This window comes from Gopherus evgoodei, chromosome 3 (assembly GCF_007399415.2).
Source record: "Gopherus evgoodei ecotype Sinaloan lineage chromosome 3, rGopEvg1_v1.p, whole genome shotgun sequence".
NCBI lineage: Eukaryota > Metazoa > Chordata > Testudines > Testudinidae > Gopherus > Gopherus evgoodei.
This window is the reverse complement of record NC_044324.1, coordinates 222,317,116-222,340,577: the sequence shown is the minus strand read 5'-3', so window position 1 is coordinate 222,340,577 and position 23,462 is coordinate 222,317,116. Positions and strand designations below refer to the sequence as shown.

Here is a 23,462-nt window from a genome sequence, read left to right as displayed (position 1 = left end):
TTTTCTTTGGGAATTTTACAGAGTGTACAAAATTTGCTTTAAAAGTCTAGCTTCTCCTCAGTTAAGCTGCAGTTGTGTTTATCATTTCTCCATGACCGGTGACAGTGTGAACATAAGTGAAGGAGGGGTAAAAGTCCATGGAGCCTTCCACAGGACATGTGGGCATGAGAGATGGGTGGGTGAAAGAAGCTTTAGGGGATAGGGAACCATGAATGGAAAGGTTGGGGGAGAAGGGTATTTTGGAGGACTGTTAGAAAGGGAGGGAGAGTGTACAACTGAAAGGAATGTAGAAGGCAGTTACAAGGGATGTTGACAGACATGAAAAGGGGACAAAAGGGGGAGGAGGTAGTCGTGGAAACAGGAATTGTGTTCTCTATGTTAAACTTGACTGATTTAAAACATTTGATATGTTCAACATTGATAAAAATTTCCTCTCTTAAGTGCCCCCAATTGGTATTCTACCAGTTATAACCTTCCACCCTACATCCAGACACACACACTCCATTACATATGTCCAGACATATGCAGAAGGTGATCCTAGTGCAGTTACATGCTCACTGCATTGAACCTCATACGACCAATTAGAGCACTGTTGTGTTTCTGCAGAATTTATATAAAAATAATTTAGTTTTCTTGCCAGTTAAAAACTAGGGAAATTCCCACATGCTAATCAAGTGTATTTCCCATCAATACAATCAATAAAAACAAAGAAATCACCAACTAAGCCAACATTTTCATCCACACCAATCATAACTCTCATACAATTCTACCCAAATGCACACAATCCACACATTTATTTTCAGTTCCAACATAGAGCACTCACTATGCCGATAATCCAGTTCTTCAGAGTCACACTGAAATGCAAAACATAAACTCTGACCCCCGGAAGATAAATATCTTTCTGGTAGAATAGCTGTAACAGTCAAGTCTAGATCTCATTTATACATGAGAAAATTAGGTAAATATTTAGCTTTTGTGTTTGAGTGTAATTATGAGGAATGGGACATGCGTTTGGAGTGGCTCTGTATTAGAATTACAAGTGAGTTTCTTATGAAGTTGCAGAGTTTGTGACTTTGGCAGTAAAGTTGAGAGAGCAGAGGTGAATGTGAATGTTGGCTTAATTGGTGATTAACATGATATATTTTTATTAATATGCTTGTAGGAGATGGACTTGAGCAAATTTTTAGTACAAAGTTAGCAAAGTTTTTTCTGGGAGGGGGGGTATTACATAGAGGGATGTCAGGAAAATGTTTAACAGTTGGCTTGAATCTTTCACTTTGTTATTGCAGGGAATGCTTACTAACAAACTGGATGTTCATTGTCTTTAGCCCCCATCCTGATCATATTTGTATAGACTTTGCAAATCTTGCACAGCAGCCTATTTTCTGTCTGTAGGTCTAATTATTTTTTTACTGGACTTTTTGGTAAATTAAGTACTTATCACCTCCATTGCCCAGTCTGTTTTATTGCTCTTGTATGTGATCTGTATGATTTTAGTACCACAACTTCTTGTCACACAAAAAGGCCCAGTGTATACAAAATATACATGTGTAAGAACTAATCTTTCCTACCAGAAAACCTCCTTTTACTCTCAACTGAAGTTTCAGATAATAGGCAAGACTAATGTTTCAGCACTGAATTCTAATTTGGGAAGAAAAGGATTTGGTTTTGTTGAATGAACATATACTGGTATTACCATAATAGCTAGGTTTCTGAAATTTTATAAGAAATTGCTTAAATTGTTCCATTTATGCAGTCTGTAAATATTAAGAAACCAAGTTTGAGTAGTAAAAACATTACTGTGTAAGGTTTGCAATTTTGTCATCTTTTTTTCTATTACACATCTCTGTAAATGATAAGTTAGAGGTAGAGTTTTGAGGCTTGTTAACTTGTATGTATTGTATACTTTTTCTAGTCTTAATAATGTCCTGCAAACTATTGGTAATTGTTTCTCTATAGGGCTTCCTCTAAGTTGTAAGTGGCAGCATCCTATTTTAAAGCAAAATCCTTAATTACTTTTTAAATGAGACCTTTTCTGTACTTCACACCTCATCAGTCAAAAATAGGTTTAAACAAAGGGCAAAGATGTCTATTAATAAAAAATTAAATTAAAAGTTTAATAAAATAAAAAGGATATGTGTTCACTGTGGTGGTTTGATGATGAAGTAATGGATGCTGGTATAGTCCACTACAAATGCTGGGAAAATGTCTGCACTCCCACAGTATTCCACTTTGGTGGGCTGGTTGTGCAGACACCTGATCCTGAGAATTTTGCCTAGCAGTACCTGTACAGTGGTGGCGCTTGCGCTTCGTGGCTATGGCCCATCCCTTTGCTACATGAGGCAGCAACTCCGCTACACCTATATTCCTTCTTATCTGTCGTGGCTGAAGTTGGACCTCTTTGTGGTTTTCACCTCACAATCCCTCTAATTTTAGTGACTTTTCTAGTTGTATATAGCTGTTTAGTACCCTTAGTATAGTATTAATTAGATTTAGTGTGTGTTAGGTGTAGTTTAAGTATTTCCCTGGTGATGCCCTTACAAAGGTTTAAACATCGTCCCTCATGTAGAGGAGCAATCCCCAACAACGATCCTGATACAGGATGCTGGCTGTGCCTAGGCGAAACCCACATCATGGAGCAGTGTTCAATTTACAGATCGTTTACCAAATGGACCCAAGGGCCAAGGGAGCTTTGTCTGAAGCAGCCCTTGTCGAACAGGCCATGCATCTGCTTCGGCATCAACAGTCTTGTCAAATTGTAGGTTGCCCTTGAGTTCTGAGAGTGCTGCTGCTTCGCGTGCTGGAGTTGGTGCCTTTCCAAAGAGATGGAGGAGTTGTTCCCCGTTGAGCGCACAAAGGAAAAGGTCACATCAGACTGATTGAGGCCACTCCAGGTCATGTCGGGACTCCTCTCCTTCCTCCAGATGGAGTGTTGATTGGCTCAGTGAATATCGGTGCATGGGATGGAGCAGGTCCTATCAACTGCTCCCTGGTAACAGTCAAGGGGGTCGGAGATCCCATAGCATTGACTCTTTCTGGCCCCAGGGCATCTGTTGATTCTGGTACTGAAGAGGGTGATGCTGGCACCAGCTGTTTCTGCACCTGTGCATATCAGGCAGCAGTATAACCTTACCTGCCTTTCTGTCCCAACCACGCCCTTGGTCCATGACTTTGCCAGAGCTGTGTCTTTTATAGCCCCGTTGGCTGTGCGGGCTGCCGAATCTGTCAGCACTGTACCATAATGTTTCCCTTTCACAGTCAGTAGAACTGGGGCTGGTGCCAGGCTCAGCACAAGGGACCTCCCCGGTACCAGGAGCGTCTTTGGCACCCCTGCGACCGCTGTCACTGATATTACTATGGCAGCATTCCCTGCCTTCCACTTTGGCACCATCAGTTACCTTGGTGCACTGCCAACTTCGGGGTTGACACTGCTTCCAGCACTGGAAACAGCAGAGGCATACTCAATGGTGCTGATACCGTTTCCACCGTTGGCACCATCTCCCTTGTCATTCTGGGCTACAGACAACTCAGTGTGGTTGCTCGCACTCTCAAGGCTGGCTCTACTTTTATCCTCTGCAGCCTGAGACTCTTCGGCATCCATGGTGGGATCTTCCTCTTCTCATTCTCCATCACTTGACCTGCATCGGAGGCCATTCTTGGAGCATTCTGGGTAGCAGGATTGGTGCTTGTCTTGTGGTCAGGATGTGGGCCCCTGTCCTGGCATCTGGTGGCCATCAATGCCATAACCATACCAGTGGTATCCATGGGACACTCCTCAGTTGCAGAGGTCCCACTCCTCATCTTATTCAAAGGCGAGATCACCAACCAGTGTGTGGTGGTGACTATCAAGTCATCAGAGGCCAGGCACTGGTGAGTCTTCCCCTCATGGAGCTTCCAGAGTCCTCATATCCAGGCCTATCAGTCCTGGAGTAGGATCCAGCTCTGGCACAGTTAAATGCTTCATCTTTGTCCCCAGCCAATTCCGCAGTGTCTCTCTCTTTCTTCCCTTCGGTACTGGAGGATTTCAAGGTGTGCCTGAAGCTTTTGCGGTGCTTGGCTGCTTTCTGAAGTATTCAAGCAGCGTTCCTGTAGGAGAACAGCCACGAGTTAGTGGATATCCAGCAGCCATCTGCCCCTGAGAGAGTTGCCCTCCCCGTTCGCAATGCGCTTCCTGAGCCTGCTAAAGTTCTCTGCAGCATGCTGGCTTCAGTACTGCCTGCAGCAAAGCACCGCTTCATTTCAGTGCAGGGATTTGAGAGGTTTTACTCCCATCTGGCCCCAGATACCCTGCTTGTAATCACAGTGAATGATAGAGCCAGGCAGGGCGAGTTTAAGTCCACTCCCAAGGAGAAGGACTCTAAACAAATGGACCTGATGAACTGGAAGATTTGCATCTCCTCTTCCTTGTAGATGTGGATTGCTAACCGGCAGATATTACTGTCCAAGTACAATTTTATGAACTGAATGACTATGTCGAAGTTTGCAGACCAGTTCCCCAAAGCATTGAGAGAGAAATTTTGGGCATTTGTCACCAAAGGCTGCTTGGTGGCTAAGACTTCATTGCAGTCCGCACTGGACGTTGTACATACTTTGGGCAGAGTGATAGCCTCATCTGTGACCATGAGAAGGGCTTTTTAGCTGCAAAATTTGGATAGTGTTCCCAGTGTACAGCAGTACATAGAGGATTTGCCCTTCAGTGGCCAAACATTCTTTTCGGATGAGACCCTGCACTCCTTCAAGGACTCAAAGGCTACTCTATGTTCCTTGGAGGCATAAACGCTAGTGGTGCAGAGGTGATCAACAGCAGCAGCACTATCGTCCGCAGCACACATTCAGGCAGCCTTTCCCTCCCCCAAGACAGCAGGACTACCCCAGAAAAGGGCATACATCTCATAGGAAGAGGCAGTCAGATCCAGGATTTGGCCAGCCCACATGCCCTTTCCTGGCATCCCCAAGAGACCATTTTGACTCATTAGTCCAGAGCAGTGTTTCAGTCATTTCTCCTATTCTCCCCTTTCCCTCTGTTTGGGGACAGGCTGGCTCACTTTCACAATGGCTGGGACTTTATCGCCACTGACATCTGGGTCCTAAGCACCATCAGATCAGGCTATGCCATCCAGTTCTTCTCCATCTTTCCCCTCCCCCATCCCTCTTCAGGGACCTCTCTCATGAGATACTGCTCTTTGATCAGATTCACTTTCTACTGGCTTGGGACTGGTGAAAGAGGAGGTTCCGCCAGAACACCAGGGTCATAGCTTCTATTTCTGTACTTTCTGGTGCCCAAATCTAAGGAAGGGGTAAGACCCATTCTTGATTTTTGTGGCCTCAACAGAAGTGGATCAGGCCAAGCTCATTCTCATTGTACTGGCATGGCCCAACGCAGTGCTGGTTCTCCAATCTTCTCGTGTTCTCAGTTCAGCCTCTTTTGCTTCTTCCTCTCCATCCCAGCCAACTCACTTAGAATCATGGCTGCACCTTGTGTCCCACACTCAGTCCCCTGCATCTCACAGTGTGGCTGCTTCATGGCTAAATGAAGAGGAAGAGTAGTATTCTGCAGCTGTTCAACTGGTCCTATTCAGCAGTACAAAGTCCTCTATTAGAAAGGTCTATTCAGCAAAAATTAAAGTGATTTTGGTGTGGTCATTGGCCAGTGGAATTCAGCCGACACTGGCTTGTATCCTGGACAACTTGGAATACTTGCTGCATCTTAAATTATCAGGACTTGCTCCTAGGTCATTGAAAGTGCAGTTGGCAGCGCTGCCAGCATTTCATCCCCCATTCAGGGAAGATCTGTCTTCTCCAGCACCATGATAGCAAGATTTTTTTAAAGGGCTTCTTCATCTCCATCCTCTGGTCCAAGACCTAGTTCCTTTGTGGGAGATTAACATGGTCCTAGCGGCTTTAATGGGACCTCCATGAACCACTGGTGGTGCAGTGATGAAAAAGTCAAGTTATTTCCAGTATTACAGTATTTCCAGAGATAGACAAGTATTAATGACACTGTGCAAGGCACTGGTAAAACCTCATCTGCAATAGTGTATGATTCTGGTCACCCATGTTCAACAAAGATTAATTTAAAAAGGAACAGGTGCAGAGAAGGCCTATTAGGATGATCAGGGAATGGAGACCTTGTCTTATGAGAAGAGAGTAAAAGAAGTTGGCATGTTTTTAGCTTAGCAAAACAGCTTGAGAGGAGATCTGATAGTTGTCTATAAATACCTTGTAGGATAGACATCAGGGAGAGAGAAGAGCTATTTAAGCTAAAGGATAAAGTTTGTACAAGAACAAATGGGCATAAAATGGCCATGAATAAATTTAGACTGGAAATTAAAAGATTTCTAATCATCAGTGGAGTGAGGTTCTGGATCAGCCTTCCAGTAGGAAGAGTGTGGGTAAACTTACCTACCAATAGTTCTAAGATGGAGCTTGATAAATTTATGGATGGGTTTATATAATGATGATGCCAGTAGGAGACTGGACTGGATCCATAAGATCCATTCCAGTTCTAAATCCTATGTTCCTATTTTCTTGGGATGAGTCTTCTGAAGACCCTTGGGCCCCTCAGGAAGGGACAACCATTCAAGGACTTTATGCACAGCTCTAGGAAAACACCTTTTAAAATCTCCTTTTCATTCTGTTCTAAGACCACTTCTTTAGTTTCCTATTTTTGGCTAGAGGCATAGATATTGTTTTGGTTTTCCTACTGTGCCATTTGATCAAAACCTTGTCTCTACAGACTACCATCATTTTTGTCTTGCAATGAAACAAAAGACTTTCTGAAGCAGAGTTTTATGATTTTTTCTTCAGAAAGCCTGACAATTTAATTGTCTCTTGTTATAAAATGCATTTTAACATTATAACCAAGAATAGTATAACCAATGAATAGAATTCATTTTTTTTTGCATTTGAAACGTAACTAGACAGCTAAACCAGATTTCCCTGTCAAGTTAAGGGCTGTGTTTTTCTTGTTTTTTAAGAGGTATCAAGACCTGTTATAGCTAACTGCCCACATCTGTGGTTTCTGGCACAGTGGACAAGTACAGATCTCAAATTTTGTGTGATCTTGCATTTGAAAAATTATGAAGTATTATCACACAATTAAGCAATTTAAGTTTAGTAGTAATTTTGTCTCCTCAGATCAACACAGATTGCATTCCAGGGATGGTAAGAAGTAGGTTTAAAAGTTTTATTTAGTTTATGCTAGTCTAAAGATATTCATTAGTTTTCATAAGGGAGAAGCGTCTAAAAAAAATCCTTTGACTGATGGCTTAAAGACTACAATCTATTATCCTACAGACAGTTTGAGCAGTTTTTTCTTATTTGAATGGTATTCTGCAAGTGAGATACTCCCTTAAACTAATTGATATACATGAATAAAAAAAATTTGATTTTTCAGCTTAATTTTATAGAAATAATTTTTGAACAAATAACTTTGTGTTTTACATTTTCTGTCAAGTATAGTGGTGAGTGGAATATAGAAATATCAATTATTGTTTCCCAATCTTGAGGGGCCAGTCCAGACTAGTTGAGGGGATGGGGGAAAGTGAACAACAGTGGGGGTAGAGAAACTTGCAGGACCCCAAATCTTATCTTTACAAATGCAAATGTATTACAGCAGGTGGAGGTGAAGCAGTGTCCCTTAACGAACCATGCTGCAGGAGAAGGTCAAATGCACAAGACTGCAGGCTTGAATAGTAACTTCCAGGCCTAAACTTCTCTCTTCTGTTCATTCATTGTATTCAGTTCAGCTGCAAGAGTTGCTTTTGGTTTTATGGAGCCATCAATTAATGCCCCTATCCAAGTAGCATGTAGTCCTGCTTAATGGCAAATGGAGAAGGGGTGCCACAAAAACAGAGAACATAAAATAACAACAAAAACTAGAAAATAAATGTAGATGAAGAGAAAACCAAAGGACAAAGGCAGAAAAGAAAATGAACAGAAAATATGACAAACTGTGCCAAGGCAGGAGCATGGGAACGTGTGTGTGTGTATATAATATCCCGTCTCTCAGTAATTTTGCCTCAAAAGATTGGAGAACCAATAACGATAGATACAGAAGATGTTTCAATTGGTCACTAATCCTGTACCTGAGGTAGCCCTAGTATTGATCTATGAACTGAAGTCTTCTCAACCTACTCTGCCAAATGGCTGTAGGATTTCCACTGGGTTGTGGATGCCATAGCCACATTTTAGTATTTTGATATGAGATGATTTAACATATCTAGGAGGAGTGGATTGTAATAACTTTTAAGTCGCTAGTAGTTAATGCCAAGTGTGATGTTTTGAAATAGTAGTTGCATTTTGAACTTGATATTGATAAGTACTGTCTTGAGACGGGTATATTTGTCTATATTTCTAAATTCTAACACTTTTTGGAATTAGGGCTTGTGTATGGAGTGGAGACTATTCTTAGAACTATAGATGAGTCTGGTATCTCTGCATATTTCAGAACCTCAATAGATTGAACTGCCTTTTTTTAATGTTTAATACATCTGTTTTATGAAAAATAATCATTCTTTTAAATTTTCTCTTCCACAGTTCCACATTATATTATAATAATTTGTTTCTTATCTGGGCTTTTTTCCAATTTTTTTTTATGTCCTTTGTGAGATCAGGTCACTAACATTAAATTCAGTATTCAAAATGAGGATTTACCTTTTGATTTAAATAGCATATTTTCCATATTGTTTGCTATCCCCTTCTTACTATGTCATAACGCCTTATTTGATTTTGACCTTTGTTGCATATTAAGAGGATGTCTTATTGAGCTATCCATGAAATTATCTAGATCTTTTTGTTAAAATGTGGGGTGATATTTTAAAAAGATGCCTAACTTCACTGAGCATTTAGACTTTCACTGTCTAATCCCTTAAGCACTGCCCATCAGTGAGAGCCCGTTAAATGTAAATGGGTATTTTTAGTATGGATTATTTTAATTTGTCTAGATTAAATTTGATCTATTTTTGTATTGCCCAATTTTCTAATTTTGTTCTTTTGGAGTTCCTCATAAGCCTTCCTGCTTATAAGCCTTCCTCCTCTGCTGAGAAAAACATGATCTTGCTCATCTTTCTATCAAGATTTTGGTCTCATTGCCTCTTACTCCTCTATGTCACTACAGTTAGGCTAGAAGGTCTGCTGCCTTGTGCAGAATTGCTTTGGGCTCCTACACAATTTGTACCTGTCCTTGATTTTCCATGCAGTGCTGCTCCCCCATCTGGCTCGTAACTCGAGAGATTGGGAATGGATGGCATCTGGCAGGTCCCCTCAGGAGTACAGGCCACATGAAGGGCAGAGTTTGAATGTGTGTTTGCAGTAGAGCATAAAGGAGAGACAAGGAAGGTTGTGGTTTTCTCTCCTAGGTTCCTGTTCACAAAGTAGTCAGCAACTAGCATCAGACTGGGTTGATAATACAGTGTGAGAGCAGGCTCAAGGTGGATGTTTCCAGCAGAAATGACAGGGACAGTTGCTCTACCTGTCAGTGGCTAAAACCAATTTTCCTGCCATAATATTCCCAAGTGGGCGCTAGACAGATGTGAAGAACTGACCTGTCCTTAAAGTGCTTTATACCTTGAGATTAGGTGATGTCCAGAGAATTAATTCTCTTGTTCCAAAGTCCAAATAAATTCTCTCTTCCCCTTTCTGTTTGTTTCCTTCTGCTGTTACTGAGGACTCCTCAAATAATGCTGGCATAGATAGGCATGATTTTCATTTCCAAATGTTGTTGTTGCAAGTTTTTATTAGTTTAATAGCTTAATGTCATATGGTTGAGCTCCATTCAGACTTCCCTGCAAACTGAAAAATCTTAACAAATCACAAAAAATTTACATTATCTGAAAAGGGTGCATTTTATTATATTCAGACAATAATGGATACATTGCACATTTGTTTTATGGTATAGTATACAAAGTTGTAAAACAATGTTGGTTAATTAGAAAAATTGAATTGTGAATACTTTTATGTGCAGTATGACTAAATTAATGTTGTGTTGAAAACTTAATTTTTGCATTTGCTTACATTTTATTATTTTTAATTGCAATTTTAAAGTTGTAGTAAAATCTACTTCTTTATATTTATTTCCAGTTAGACTTTGAAGCTTGCACTTCATTGAAGTGAATGAGATGAGTTACCATGTTAACTTCTGCTGTTTGGTTAGAAACAGTTCTCTGCAAGATTGAGTCAACAGTGCAGCTGCACTTCTGTTTAAGTTGGGATGTATCTTTGTAATGAAAATGTGATAGTGAAACTTTTTTTCAAATTTGCAGAACAGTGGAGAATACAAAAATATTGTGGAGATCCTAAAATTGTTAGATCTCCAATTTTTTACACTGTTTTCTTCTGAAAAAGCCGACGGGTGCGGAGGAGCACACGGTTCGGACAGAGACATCCCTTAGGGGAGGATCTATTAATGAGGATTCTCTATATCCTAGTAAGGAGGAGAGGATGGAAGATGATAAAGTACAGGTAGGATCTGATGAGAAATAGTCAAATGAAAGAGTCTCATTCAATTACATCACATAGTGGCAGACGTCTAAAAAGTGACAAATTTTATAAGTGCTTATATACAAATGCTAGAAATCTAAATACTAAGATGAGTAAACTTGAGTGCCTGGTATTAAATGAGGGTATTAATAGGCATCACAGAAACTTGGTGAAATGATGATGTTCAGTGGGACAGGGTAATACCAGGGTACAAAATATATAGGAATGACAGAATAGGTTGGGCTGGTGGGGGAGTGGCATTATATGTGAAAGAAAGCATAGAGTAAAATATGGTAAAAACCTTAAATGAACCTAACTGTACCATAGAATCTCTGCTTGAAATCCCATGCTTGAATAATAAGAATATAACAGTAGGGATATACTACCGACTACCTGATCAGGATCATGATGGTGACTGTGAAATGCTCAGGGAGATTAGAAAGGCTATAAAAATAGATAACTCAATAATAATGGGGGATTTCAGCTATCCCCATTGTGACTGGGTACATGTCACCTGAGGACGGGATGCAGAGAGTTTCTTGACACCATAAATGGAGCAGCTAGTCCTGGAACCCACAAGAGGAGAGGCAGTTCTTGATTTAGTCCTAAGTGGAGCACAGGATCTGGTCCAAAAGGTGAATATAGCTGAACTGCTTGGTAATAGCAACCATAATATAATTAAATTGGGGGAGGGGAGAAGGGGACACCAAAAAGCCCACCACAGTAGCATTCAACTTTAAAAAGGGGAACTGCACAAAAATGGAGCCATTAGTTAATGGAAATTAAAAGGTACAGTCCCAAAAGTGAAATGCCTGCAAGCTGCATGGAAACTTTTTTAAAAACACCTTAATAGAGGCTCACATTAAATTAATGCCCCAAATTAAAAAACACAGTAAGAAGACCAAAAATGTGCCACCATGGCTAAACAACAAAGTAAAAGAAGTGGTTAGAGGCAAAAAGGCACCCTTTAAAAATTGGAAGTTAAATCCTACTGAGGAAAATAGAAAGGAGCATAAAGTTTGACAGGCCAAGTGTACATATATAATTAGGAAGGCCAAAAAAGAATATGAAGAGCAACTAACCAAAGGCTCAAACTAACAGCAACTACATTTTTAAGTGCATCAGAAGCAGGAAGCCTGCTGAACAATTAATGGGGCCACTGGACAATCAAGGCGGTAAAGGAGCACTCAAGGAAAATACCGCCGTTGCAGAGAAACGAATTCTTTGCATCATTCTTCACTGCAGAGGATGTGTGGGAGATTCACACACCCAAGCCATTCTTTTTAGATGACAAATCTGAGAAATTGTCCCAGATTGAGGTGTCATTAAAGGAAGTTTTAGAACAAATTGATAAACAGTAATAAGTCGCCAGGATCAGATGGGATTCACCCAAGAGTTCTGAAGGAACTCAAATGGGAAATTGCAGAACTAACAACTGTGGTATGTAACCTATCATTTAAATTAGCTTCTGTACCCAATGACTGGATGATAAGTAATATGACGCCAATTTTTAAAAGAAGGCTTCAGAGCCAATCCTGGCAATTACAGGCCGGTAAACCTGACTTCAGTAACAGGCAGATTGGTTGAAACTGTAGTAAAGAACAGAATTGTCAGGCACATAGATTAACCTGATTTGTTGGGGAAGAGTCAGCGTGGCTTTTGTAAAGGGAAATCATGCTTCACCAATCAATGAGAGTGCTTTGAGAGGATCAACCAACATGTGGACCAAGGTAATCCAGTGTACGTGGACTTTTGGAAAGCCTTTTGCAAGGTACCTCACCAAAGGCTCTTAAGCAAAGTCATGGGATAAGAGGGAAAGTCTTCTTATGGATCAGTTACTGGTTAAAAGATAGTAAACAAAGGGTATGAATAAATGATCTGTTTTCAGAATGGACAGACGTAAACAGTGGTGTCCCAGGGGTGTGTGCTGCGACCAGTGCTGTTCAACGTATTCATAAATGATCTGAAAAAAGGGTAAACAGTGAGGTGACAAAATCTGCTGACAATACAAAATTACTCAAGATAGTTAAGTCCAAAGCAGACTGCAAAGATTTACAAAGGGATCTCACTAAACTGGGTGACTGGCAACAAAATGGCAAATTAAATTCAATGCTGATAAATGCAAAGGAGTGCACATTGGAAACCATAATCCCAACTATACATACAAAATGATGGGGTCTAAATTAGCTGTTACCACTCAAGAAAGAGATCTTGGAGTCATTATGGATAGTTCTCTGAAAATATCTGCTCAACGTGCAGTGGCAGTCAGAAAAGCTAACAGTGTTAGGAACCATCAGGAAGGGAATAGATAAGACAGAAAATATAATGCTTTATATAAATTCAGTGTATGCCCACATCTTGACTATTGCGTGCAGATCTGGTCGACCCATCTCAGAAAAGATTTATTAGAATTGGAAAAGGTACAGAGAAGGGCAACTAAAATGATGGCGGTATGAAACAGCTTCTGTATGAGGAGAAATTAGAAATACCTGGGCTGCTCATCTTGGAAAAGAGATGACTAAGAGGGGATATGATAGAGGTCTATAAAATTTGACTGGTGTGGAGAAAGTGGATAAGGAAATGTTACTTCTTCACATAACACAAGAATTATGGGTCACTCAATGAAATTAATAGGCAGCAGATTTAAAATAAACAAAAGGAAGTACATCTTCACACAACGCACAGTTAACCTGTGGAACTAGTTGTCAGGGGATGTTGTGAAGGCCAAAACTATAGCAGGGTTAAAAACTGAACTAGAAAAGTTCTTGGAGGATAAGTCTATCAATGGTTATTAGCCAGTACGGTCAGGGATGCAATGCCGCGTTCTGAATGTCCCTAGTCTGTGATTGCCAGAAGCTGGGAGTGTATGATAGGGGATGGATCACTTGGTCTCTGCCTATTCTGTTCATTCCCTCTGAAGCACCTGGCTTTGGCCAATGTTAGAAGACAGGATACTGAGCTAGATGGACCATTGGTCTGACCCAGCATGGCCTATGTTGTCCCTGATATTAAGCAAGTGCTTTTTATTTTAATTAAGAAAGAGTTTTCTGTATTTTTTTACTCTTATTTTCCTCGTATATATTGCTCTATCAGCAGCTCCTCTATCTATTAAGATGGTGAGAGAGAAAGTGCAATAATATCATGAGGGCACAGGAGCGAAGTTTTATTAGCACATGCTCTGTGGATATTCATTGGATTTTTTGCAATCACTTAAAACTTACTTTTCCCCTCCAAAACATTTTATTTACTTCTCAATGGGGACAACAGTATATCCATGCAGAGTTTCATGTTTTAAACTTTAGCTGTTGCTGCTGTAACCAATTTATTTAACAAAAAGTTGTTACATTTTTCCAATTTGGTAAAATATCTATCTTTCACTCTCTTATAACTCAAAAACAACTAAAAGGATTTTTCTTAGTCTTTCAAAAAAAAAATCACCTCTGGGCAGAAACCAAGCACATTAGAATTTCAACTTCAAGGGTAAAGGTCTCAGAAAGTTATCTGTATGTTACGAGAGGTTATAATACATTCCAGTCTTGGGTCGTTTCTCATGTTTGACCTACTATTTTTCATTAACATTGATTTTTATTTTTTCTCTATTCACTTTTAAAAATCTCTCTGGAAGAATATATTCAGGATAAAGTGCTTCAATAATTTCTTTAAATTGTTCATTTTGTGCTCCATGGAGGGGTTGATGTGGGTATAAAAGAAGGTGGCATCTTCCTTATCAAGTTCATCTTTCAATTTTCAGTTATTTTTATAGCCTATCTGCTGATCTTTTTAAAAATCTGTTTTTATTGATTTTAATATACAGAACAGTCTTGTACAATGCCAATAACAAGAGTCAGAAGATCAAAAACATAATTAGAAAAATGGTGTATGCCTCTTATGAGAATTACACTTTATCTTTTTTTTTTTCTTTTTTAAACTTAAGCTTAAGTATTCTGGGACAAGTGTTTTTCACTATAAAGTGCTTTAATTTAAAATTCTAATTTGTATGGGCATATCCCTTTTTTTCTGAGATACTGAGTAATATACATTTCTATATACAGTATATTTTTCTGACAGGTTTTCTTCAGTTGGGCAGTTGGCTGAATTATCCCAAAAATATAAAACTTTTCTTCATGGAGGACTTCTGGGAACTATTCAAGGATTAGACCTCCTCATTTCACCACAGTGAAGGCAGATTAGGCTTGTTTGGTTTCTTTCATCCTTTGAGTTCAGACTCTCTGCTGGACTATTTAAGCATGGCATTCCAATCTTGGTTTATTCAGTCTCCATCTGAGCAGCTTTAGGCTCATTGCTGTTAAGAAACAGCGTTTGAATGTGGGAAATATATCTCTCAGACTGCTGAACTTCAGATTGTGTATTTTTCAGTAATCATAACCTGTTGACTTTCCTTTTAGAGCAGCCTGAGGATCCAATGTGTGTTTAATCTTCATTCCTTCTGGTTCCCTTTCCTCAGAACGTGTGTCACAGTGGCCTAACCTGGCCTGCCATTATAGCACGTAGTATACTGTTCCAAAAATTTCTGTGAGAAAATATATATATTTACAATACTATTCAGCTCCTTAAAAATAGTTTGAGTTCTTGATTAAAATGGCTGGGTGCAAATTAAACTGTCCTGCATCATCTCTGTAAAGTTACCTTGGTCCAAAGTTCACAAATAAAAAGAGAAATTAAGATCCTTCACACAAATCCCAGGTGTATTATGGTGTCCTTTTCAATGGAACTAAGTTATTTGGACAGTCACTTAGAACTCTCTCTTGGGGTTCAATCCAGTCTGAACAACCTGCTTTCTCAATGTTGCTTTTTGCTCAAGGATGAAAAAACACTATGACAAAAATATAGTTGAGCTCCTTATGGCATATGCAGTCATTCCCACCATCTTGTTTTACTGAAGTTACAAAGTATTTTTCCAGCTTTGCAGGATGGAGGTCAGCATAGATCTTCCTTCCTTTCTTCAACACAAAAAAAGAATCTACTCAGGAATCTTTAAAGCTTAAACATTTGGCTTTCTCTTCTGGACTAAGTCCACCTCAGATACCCAATTTCTGTATGACACAGAATGCATCTTATAAAATTTAAAGAGATTGCCCCTCTTTACCATATTTGCTATATAAAATCTAGACATAAAAGCCAAAATCCCGATGGCACCCTCAAAACATCAACAGGCATTTTCCTTTAAACGCAGGTTCCCTTTCCTCAGAATGTGTGTCACAGTGGCCTAACCTGGCCTGCCATTATAGCACATAGTATACTGTTCCAAAAATTTCTGTGAGAAAATATATATATTTACAATACTATTCAGCTCCTTAAAAATAGTTTGAGTTCTTGATTAAAGAACTCCTGATATTTCTGATCATCCTGATATTTTTTTCACATCATTTATGGTCCCAATGAAAACAGATGAAGTCTATCTGTTTTCGACATATGTCAGTAATGGAAGCAAAATTCAGAAAAGAAAATATTCCATAACTCATTCAAGAAATGGCTTCACTCTATTTTTCTGTTCCATAGATCTGAAGAAATTAACTTTTGTTTTCCCATCTGATCTCAGCTCCATCAGTCTAATTTCCTGCGTTTAAAGGAAAATGCCTGTTGATGTCCATGTTATTTGATATTTCGTCTTTTCCTGTAATGTGCAAGGTGATGTAGCTCATTAAGATAGCATTTACATTTGTTACTTGAATGACCTGCTGCTGAAAATGTAGTTAAAGGCAACTTTTCTTCACATAGTCAATTCATAATTAAACAAAAATCTTGTGCATACCTTCTGGACCATACCCATATTGGAGCTCATTTTTAAGACCACTCAACTGGAAATTCTCCCTTTATTCTAATTTCTAAACATCTAGATTTTAACCCTTCTGTTCCAGTGTTCTGTGCATGTAGTTTCCTCCCAATATCTGCACTTCATACTTGTGTTGGCATTGTGCATATAAAAATCATGTGGACAACACAGCATCCCTAATTCCTTCAGTTTTTCCTTTTAAAGAAATGACACTAATTTACCTTAGCCTGATGTTGCCTTTAAAGCAATCATCAGTGCTACTGGAGCCTTCCATAAAATTAACAGGACCATCTCATCTCATTTCACATCAGGAGCAACAGATGAACAAACATGGCTTACATAAACTATCTGGGAGGAATAAAAATTATAAATCTGAACCATGTGACCTTTCATTCATGGAGAGGCAAAGTCCATCTGTCTATTGGAACAATATACACCAAGGACATGGCAGTTCTCAAATCCGGCTAGCTCAGTTGCCGAAGGGTGGCAGCAGACAAGTTGAGAGTCTTTGATTCGTATATTCAGCAAGCCATTTTCTCTCATCTGAACTAATTTGCGGCTGAGAACAAAAGGGACTTTTGTACTTGTATTTTGCTTTTGACATTAGTGTCCCTAGGTATGTTACATGGACACTTTCTCCTTTCAGTGGACAGATATACATGTATTGACTTTCCTTAGTTTCCTCTTGTTTGAGAAGATAAGACTGATCATCTGTAATCAGATATAATCTATTTGTTTCATAGATCTCAGTTTTGTAGATTTTTAAAGATGGCAGTGTGCTATATTTGGAAGTTTCTAGTTTTTCGCCAGACATGTTCACCACCCTCCACCATTTCCCCACTCAGCCTCAGAGTCTGCTCCTTCAACAACCTGATTAATGAGAATTTGTCAACTTTCTATTAAAATATCTGAAGTCTTCCTTACCAAGAACATACAAGACTTGGAAGACTTGTTGACCTGATTCATAGATCTGAGCCTAAATATGTTCATGTCATTTGTTAGAGACATCCTGGCCTTCGTAAGAAATTACACCTTAGGTACTTAAGGATACAGCTACGTAGTCCACAGCAGCAAGCCTCCGAGCCTGAGTCTACAGATGTGGAACTCATTGCTAGCACTCTAAAAATAGCTTTGTAGAAGTGCTTTGAAGTTGCAGCTCAGCTCTGAAGCCTAGGGATTGGGGGTGGGTTTCAGAGGACAAGCTCCAGCCCAAACTGCAACTTCAAAGTGCTGTCTACATAGCTATTTTTAGAGCACTATCACAAGCCCCTCAAGCCCAAGTCTGTTGACCTGGGCTGGGAGGTTTGCTGCTGTGGGCTGTGTAGACATACCTACTATGTTCAATCCACTGTCCCCAAGATTCCTAGTATCGGCCTCATCCCATTTATTCCTGGTTGGTGAACAAGAGACACTCCCAGTGGAACTATAACACTTCAACCTCATTTTTTTAATAATGTGGTGGAGGGCTCACAGTTCATTTGATTCTCATTCTTTATAGCAGTGTTGCAGGAGTACAGCAAAGAATATTTGAAATCAAAGTGGGAGGGTGGGGAAAAAGCTTTCATGGTGATGGAATGAGCAGGTCCAACCCATGAATAGTGTCCAGCCCACTGTATGTCCTCTATAATGAAACATTAAAAAATACAGATAAGGAAACATTATTTCTTTTTGTTGCTTTGATAAATGTCACTTGCTTCTTTAAGGACTCTGAGTTTATCTTTAGTATTAGTTAAGACTTCATGGATGTGTTGCCAGTGTGTTGTCCCTTTCAAGATTTGCACATAGGTATCCTGTAGCAAAAGAGGGTCTTGTTTATACAGTAACTCCTCACTTAATGTTGTAGTTCTGCTCCAGAAAAATGCACCTTTAAGTGAAACAATGTTAAACAAATCCAGTTGTCGCATAACATTTAATGTAAATGCAGGGGGTTAGGTTCCAAGAATATGTTTTTTGGGGGGCAGACAAAAGGCATTATACTGTACAGTACTGTACTGTGGTTGGGAAGTGCCCCGGCTCACTCCACACAGGCACAGCCTGCTGCAGGCAAGGACACTAGAAAGCACCTTTGCAGCAGCAGCAGCAGCAGCTTCTCCAGAGAACAGGCTTGGATTTTGCCGGGAATGCTCCAGGCCCACCTCTTCCTGTCCCCACTCCACCTCCTCTCCGGAGCACGCCACATCCCTCCCCCCCAAAGTCCTAAGCGCCACCAAACAGCTGTTTGGTGGTGCTTAGGACTCTGGGGAGGAGGGGAGATGCAGTGCTTCCCCGCTCCTGCCCCTTCTTCCCAGAAAGTCCTAAGCGAGCAGTGCTTGGAGGGAGAGGGAGGAGCAGAGAAGCCCCGTGTCTCCACTCCTCCCCCTCCCTCCCAGATCATCCTAAATGCCGCTAAACAGCTGTTTGGCAGCATTTAGGACTATCTGGGAGGGAGGGGGAGGAGCGGAGGTGCAGGGTTTCCTTGCTCCTGCCCCTCCCTCCCAGAAAGTCCTACACACAAAGTGCTGGGAGGGAGGGGGAGGAGGAGGGAAGCCCCACATCTCCACTCCTCCTTCTGCCTCAGGTAGTCCTAAGCCCCACCAAACAGCTGTTTGGCAGTGGGGGAGGTGCTGGGAGAGACGGGGAGGAAGCAGAGAAGCGGAACTTGTGCAATGCTTCCTTGTAAAGTTGCTGCTCTTCCACAGAATCTTACAAGCAGGCAGCCAAACAACGTTATAAGGGAGCATTGCACAACTTTAAACGAGCATGTTCCCTAATTGAGCAGGGATGTAACATTGAAACAACATTGAATGGGACAACATTGAACGAGGAGTTACTTTATCAGTTTTAGGTGACTTGAAAAAGAACCTAGAAATTGAAAATTATGAGCTCTCATCTAGTTTTCTAATTTGTGCTGTCTCTTTTTCTGTTTGGAAGTTTTTTTCCTTAAACATTTTGTGATCCTGGACATTTCACTTCTTGCTTCTTTTTTGGTGGTCAAGTCCACATGACTAGCCATTTTTTGTCATTGTCCATGTGAGAATCCAGCGTTGATTATTTTCCCTGACAGACTCAACTTCTTCCTTAACTGAGGACATAGACTTTTAGAGAACATGTAAACCTGAAATTATCTTTCTTTGTTATGGGAAAAGGTAGTGTGGGTATGCCTCACTGCCTAACACAGTCTTGGTATGTAAAAGTCAGCCCCATCAAGTTTTGCTGTGTTCTTCCTTACCTGTTTCCATTGTAACTGACCACGAGGTTCCTGAACAGGCTGACACTGTGCTGTCCCAGAACAAGGGCAGGATGAACCATCCCAACCTAGCTTCTCTGCATCAGGTAGCATGGTTTTTGGATGATTAATGTACATAAAGAAGAGATCATGCTCTCAGAGAGTTTATTCCATCTTGAATAACAGCAGGAGATCCTTGATGCAGAAATGCTGTGCCACTAAAGGGAAACAATTCTCCATGGTGTCAGCAGCACCACTTACCTCTTAAGGCATTAGGAATCCTCCTGATGCTGGAATATCTTCTCTCAGTGAAGATGCTGGGCTTGTGTCTCAGCTCCCTATGGAGACATTTTGTAGCCATCCAATGGAGATGTGTTCAGTCTTTACCCATTCCACTACTGCAGGGTGCCTGAAGGGCATTATGAAGATGTTCCCTCCAGTCTCAAAACTGGTCCCAATATGGGATCTAGCCCTCATCCTTTCTGCCATCACAAGACCACCATGTGTATCCTAGGTCTCCTGTTCCCTCCTGCAGATTTCTTTGAAAGTTGTCTTCTTGACCGCTAGTACCTCTGCTACAAGGATAGGGGAGCATGTAGCTTTTATGTATTCAATTTTTCACAAGGACAAGATTTCTTTTCAGCTGTATCCAAAATGCATACCTTTCACTTTAACCAAACTATTTGCCTTCCACTGTTTTACCGTAAACCTCACCACAGCATAGAAGAGGCAAAATTCTATTCCCGAGGCATGCACCAGGCTCTAGCCTTCTACCTGCACAAAACAGCACCCTTTTGGAAGTCTCTAAGGTTGTTCATTACTATTGCCAAAAGATAAGTAGATTTCCTCCTGCATCCTCTTTTGCTAGGATCTTATAAAAACCCCTCCTCAAACTATTAAGGCTTACTGTACGAGAGCCCTTGGAGATATGCAGAGCAGCCACTTGGGGCTTCATTCATACCTTCACCACATAGTTGGTTCTGGCTTTGGCTAGGGATGCCTCCTTTGGGCTTAGTGGTCCTCCACTCTGTAGCACAGCATATTTACTTGCACCCTCCTCATCAACCAGCACTGCTTGGAAGTCACAGTGAATACCCCTGGGAACCAGCACTCAAAGAAGAGAAAGGAAGGTTACTTACATTTTAGTAACTGGACTTTTTTGAAATGTGTGGTCAATGGCTATTAGCTGAGTTGGTCAGGGATGCAATCCCATTTTTGAGTGTCCCTGAACATCTGACTGCCAGATGCCAGGAGGAGGAAATAGGGGTGGATCGCTCCAAAATTACCCTATTCTGTACATTCCCCGTGAAGCTTTGGTACTGGCCACTGATGAAGAAAGGCTACTACATAAGAACAGTCATACTGGGTCAAAACAATTGCCCATCTAGCCCAGTATCCTGTCTTCTGACATTGGCCAATGCCAGGTGCCCTAGAGGGAAGGTATAGAACAGGTATACATCAAGTGATCCATCCCCTGTTGCTCATACCCAGCTTCTGGCAAACAGTGGCTAGGGACACATCGGAGCATGGTTTTGCATCCCTGCTCATCCTGTCTTATACTGCCCATTGGTCTGACCCAGTATGGCAGTTCTTAAGTTTTTATGTCACAGTAGTGTTCTTTTTCTAACCTAGATAGAGTTAATATAGTGGAATGTGTGAAATTGGTCCACCTTTAGTTGCTTTGTTTAGGACTCTTAAAACCAGCTTGCTGCTTTGAATAGCTGCTTTAGCATCAGAGTTATAGGGCAAGTTCCTATAATCCTTATGTAAGAAACAGTTCCTTTGTCTTCAGGGGGACTTTTCACATGGGGTAAGCATTGCAAATTTGCTACAGTTATGGGCCCAATCTTGGTTTTATGATAAATTTTGTTCCTAAAATAAAGAAAATTCATTCATACGAAGTGTAGTGTTTTCTAAAGGTGGAAGCACTTCCACGTTTATTGTACATTCCCACTTACTACTCAGCTTTCTAAGAGCCTTACTCATCTTTAATTTATGTCCTGACTATGCTACATACACAACAAAATTAGGGCTCCTGGTGGTAATACTGTTGTTCTGTAATTCAGTGGAAAACATTATTATAGTTTGTAATGTAAACTGGACCTTAACTCTCTTTGATGGTGAAAGCTATGGTCCGACCAAGGCTCTAGCCTGGTTATGAAACATAGTTAGAGACCCATTGTATACTATAAATCAAAACTGTAACCAAGCTAGGACACACTTTGTAGTTACCAGTGCCCTGATGTGACTGTATTCCTAATGTAGAGAAGACCTTAGTTATGAATGGTTTAAATTTGTCATTTTTATTTGTACATAAAATACTTCTGGTGTTGAGGCCAAGACCAATTTATGATTTGAATACACTATTTAAACTATGGGAGAAAATCGTAGTAACTTTTTGGGTGAATTTTAAAGATTTATTGTTTAATAAATTTAGTTGAAGGAAAGAGAGAGACTTGGTAGTAAAAAAAACAAACTTTATTGACTTATTGTTGAAAATGTGCAAATGAGCGGTTTTGTACTACATGCTTTTAATTTAGGAAATTCATATTTAATCTAAATCATACCTTTCCCATACAGGGAAGATGGTGAGCTAGAAGATGGTGAAATAGATGATGCAGGATTTGAAGAAGTTCAGGAAGAACAGGATGCAAAAGGGGAAGATAAAGAGAAAAATGAAAAAGCACATAGAAAATCACGAAAGAAACGCAAAAAAGAAAAGGAAAAGAAAAAATCAAAAAGGAGAAGACGGGATAAACATAAGGTTAGAAAATGTATACCAATATATTGGATATTACTACTGTAGCTACACAGTTTACTTTTTCTTATCCAGGAAATTGGACAACATATCTGAAAGTTGTTTTATCCCTAAGCACCTAGCACTTCTTTGGACACTATATGATATGAAAGGCCCCTCAAAAAAAGTTTATCATGGAATTTTGATTTAAGATACTGTGTTGTATTCGCTCTTAATATAAACAAGGGTAACTCCACTGACTTCAGTGACAGTGAATTTGTCCAGGACAAGGGATGGTAAATCAACAATTTCTCTGGCTACTGCACTGCAAAAATCACAGTTTCAGAAACTCAGCAGCTAACTTTCTATAAACTCCAAATTATTAATAAAAAGTATTTCAGGTAGTTCACTTTCATTATATTACTACTCTGTTAGTCCCTGTTCAGGTTTAGGTGAGTTATAAATTGTTAAAAATCCCCATTTTTCTTCTGTTGCTTGTGTATAGTGGGAACATATTGGCAGCATTCCAAAATAACTGAAAACAAATATTCTAAAAAGTAGGCCACCAGCAGCCAGAGCAGCAACATGCACTGGCCTGGGAGCTGTCAGAGCAGCTGTTGCAGAAGATTGTGGTGGAACTGGGCTGGGCTCTGCTTCTCCCACACATCCTGGATGTAGCACATGGGGACCCATTTTCCCATCTCCCCTCTGGAGGCACCACATGGGGCAGAAGCTCTACCATATCTAGGCATATAGACTCATTGTGAGCAGAGTTAGTTGACTTCGTGGTTAAATGCTGGTTGCTACCTGAAGCCTTAGGGGTTAAATCCTGGCTGTCTTCAGTGGAAGGGGGGTTAAATGACTTGCTCAAGGTCATTCAGATACAGTAGCAGAGCTGGAAACCGCACCTAGATTTCCTGACTCCAAGTCTCCTGCTCTTAACTATAAGATAGCATTTCCCAGTCTCACTTTATTTTATTCCTTACTTTTTTGCTTCATCTAGCAGAAGAATTTTAGGACTGTGAAGAACTAAAGTAAATTTGGTTTTAATTATACAGTTATACAAGATCTGAAAGATACAAATTCTATTTTTGTGTTTAAAAAAAAGTAATTAAAAAACAGGACTAACGCTACAAGCAGGCCTTCCCCTGACCACTCCCTACACCCAGCACAGGGCACAAGAAGCACATCACCCCTCTGCGATAAATAGCCTTCTCCTGCTGCAAATGTGTATAATAGAACTTGTT

General features: G+C 40.2%; 1 protein-coding gene across 1 annotated transcript in view; it reads left to right on the top strand.

Annotated features, from left to right (window-relative positions):
* The window catches only part of ZC3H6 (zinc finger CCCH-type containing 6), a 64,048-nt gene that overhangs the window by 7,907 nt on the left and 32,679 nt on the right, over positions 1–23,462 (top strand). The window contains 1 exon segment of the mRNA XM_030558215.1: positions 22,059–22,242. Within this exon segment, the coding sequence (XP_030414075.1) occupies positions 22,059–22,242 (184 nt within the window).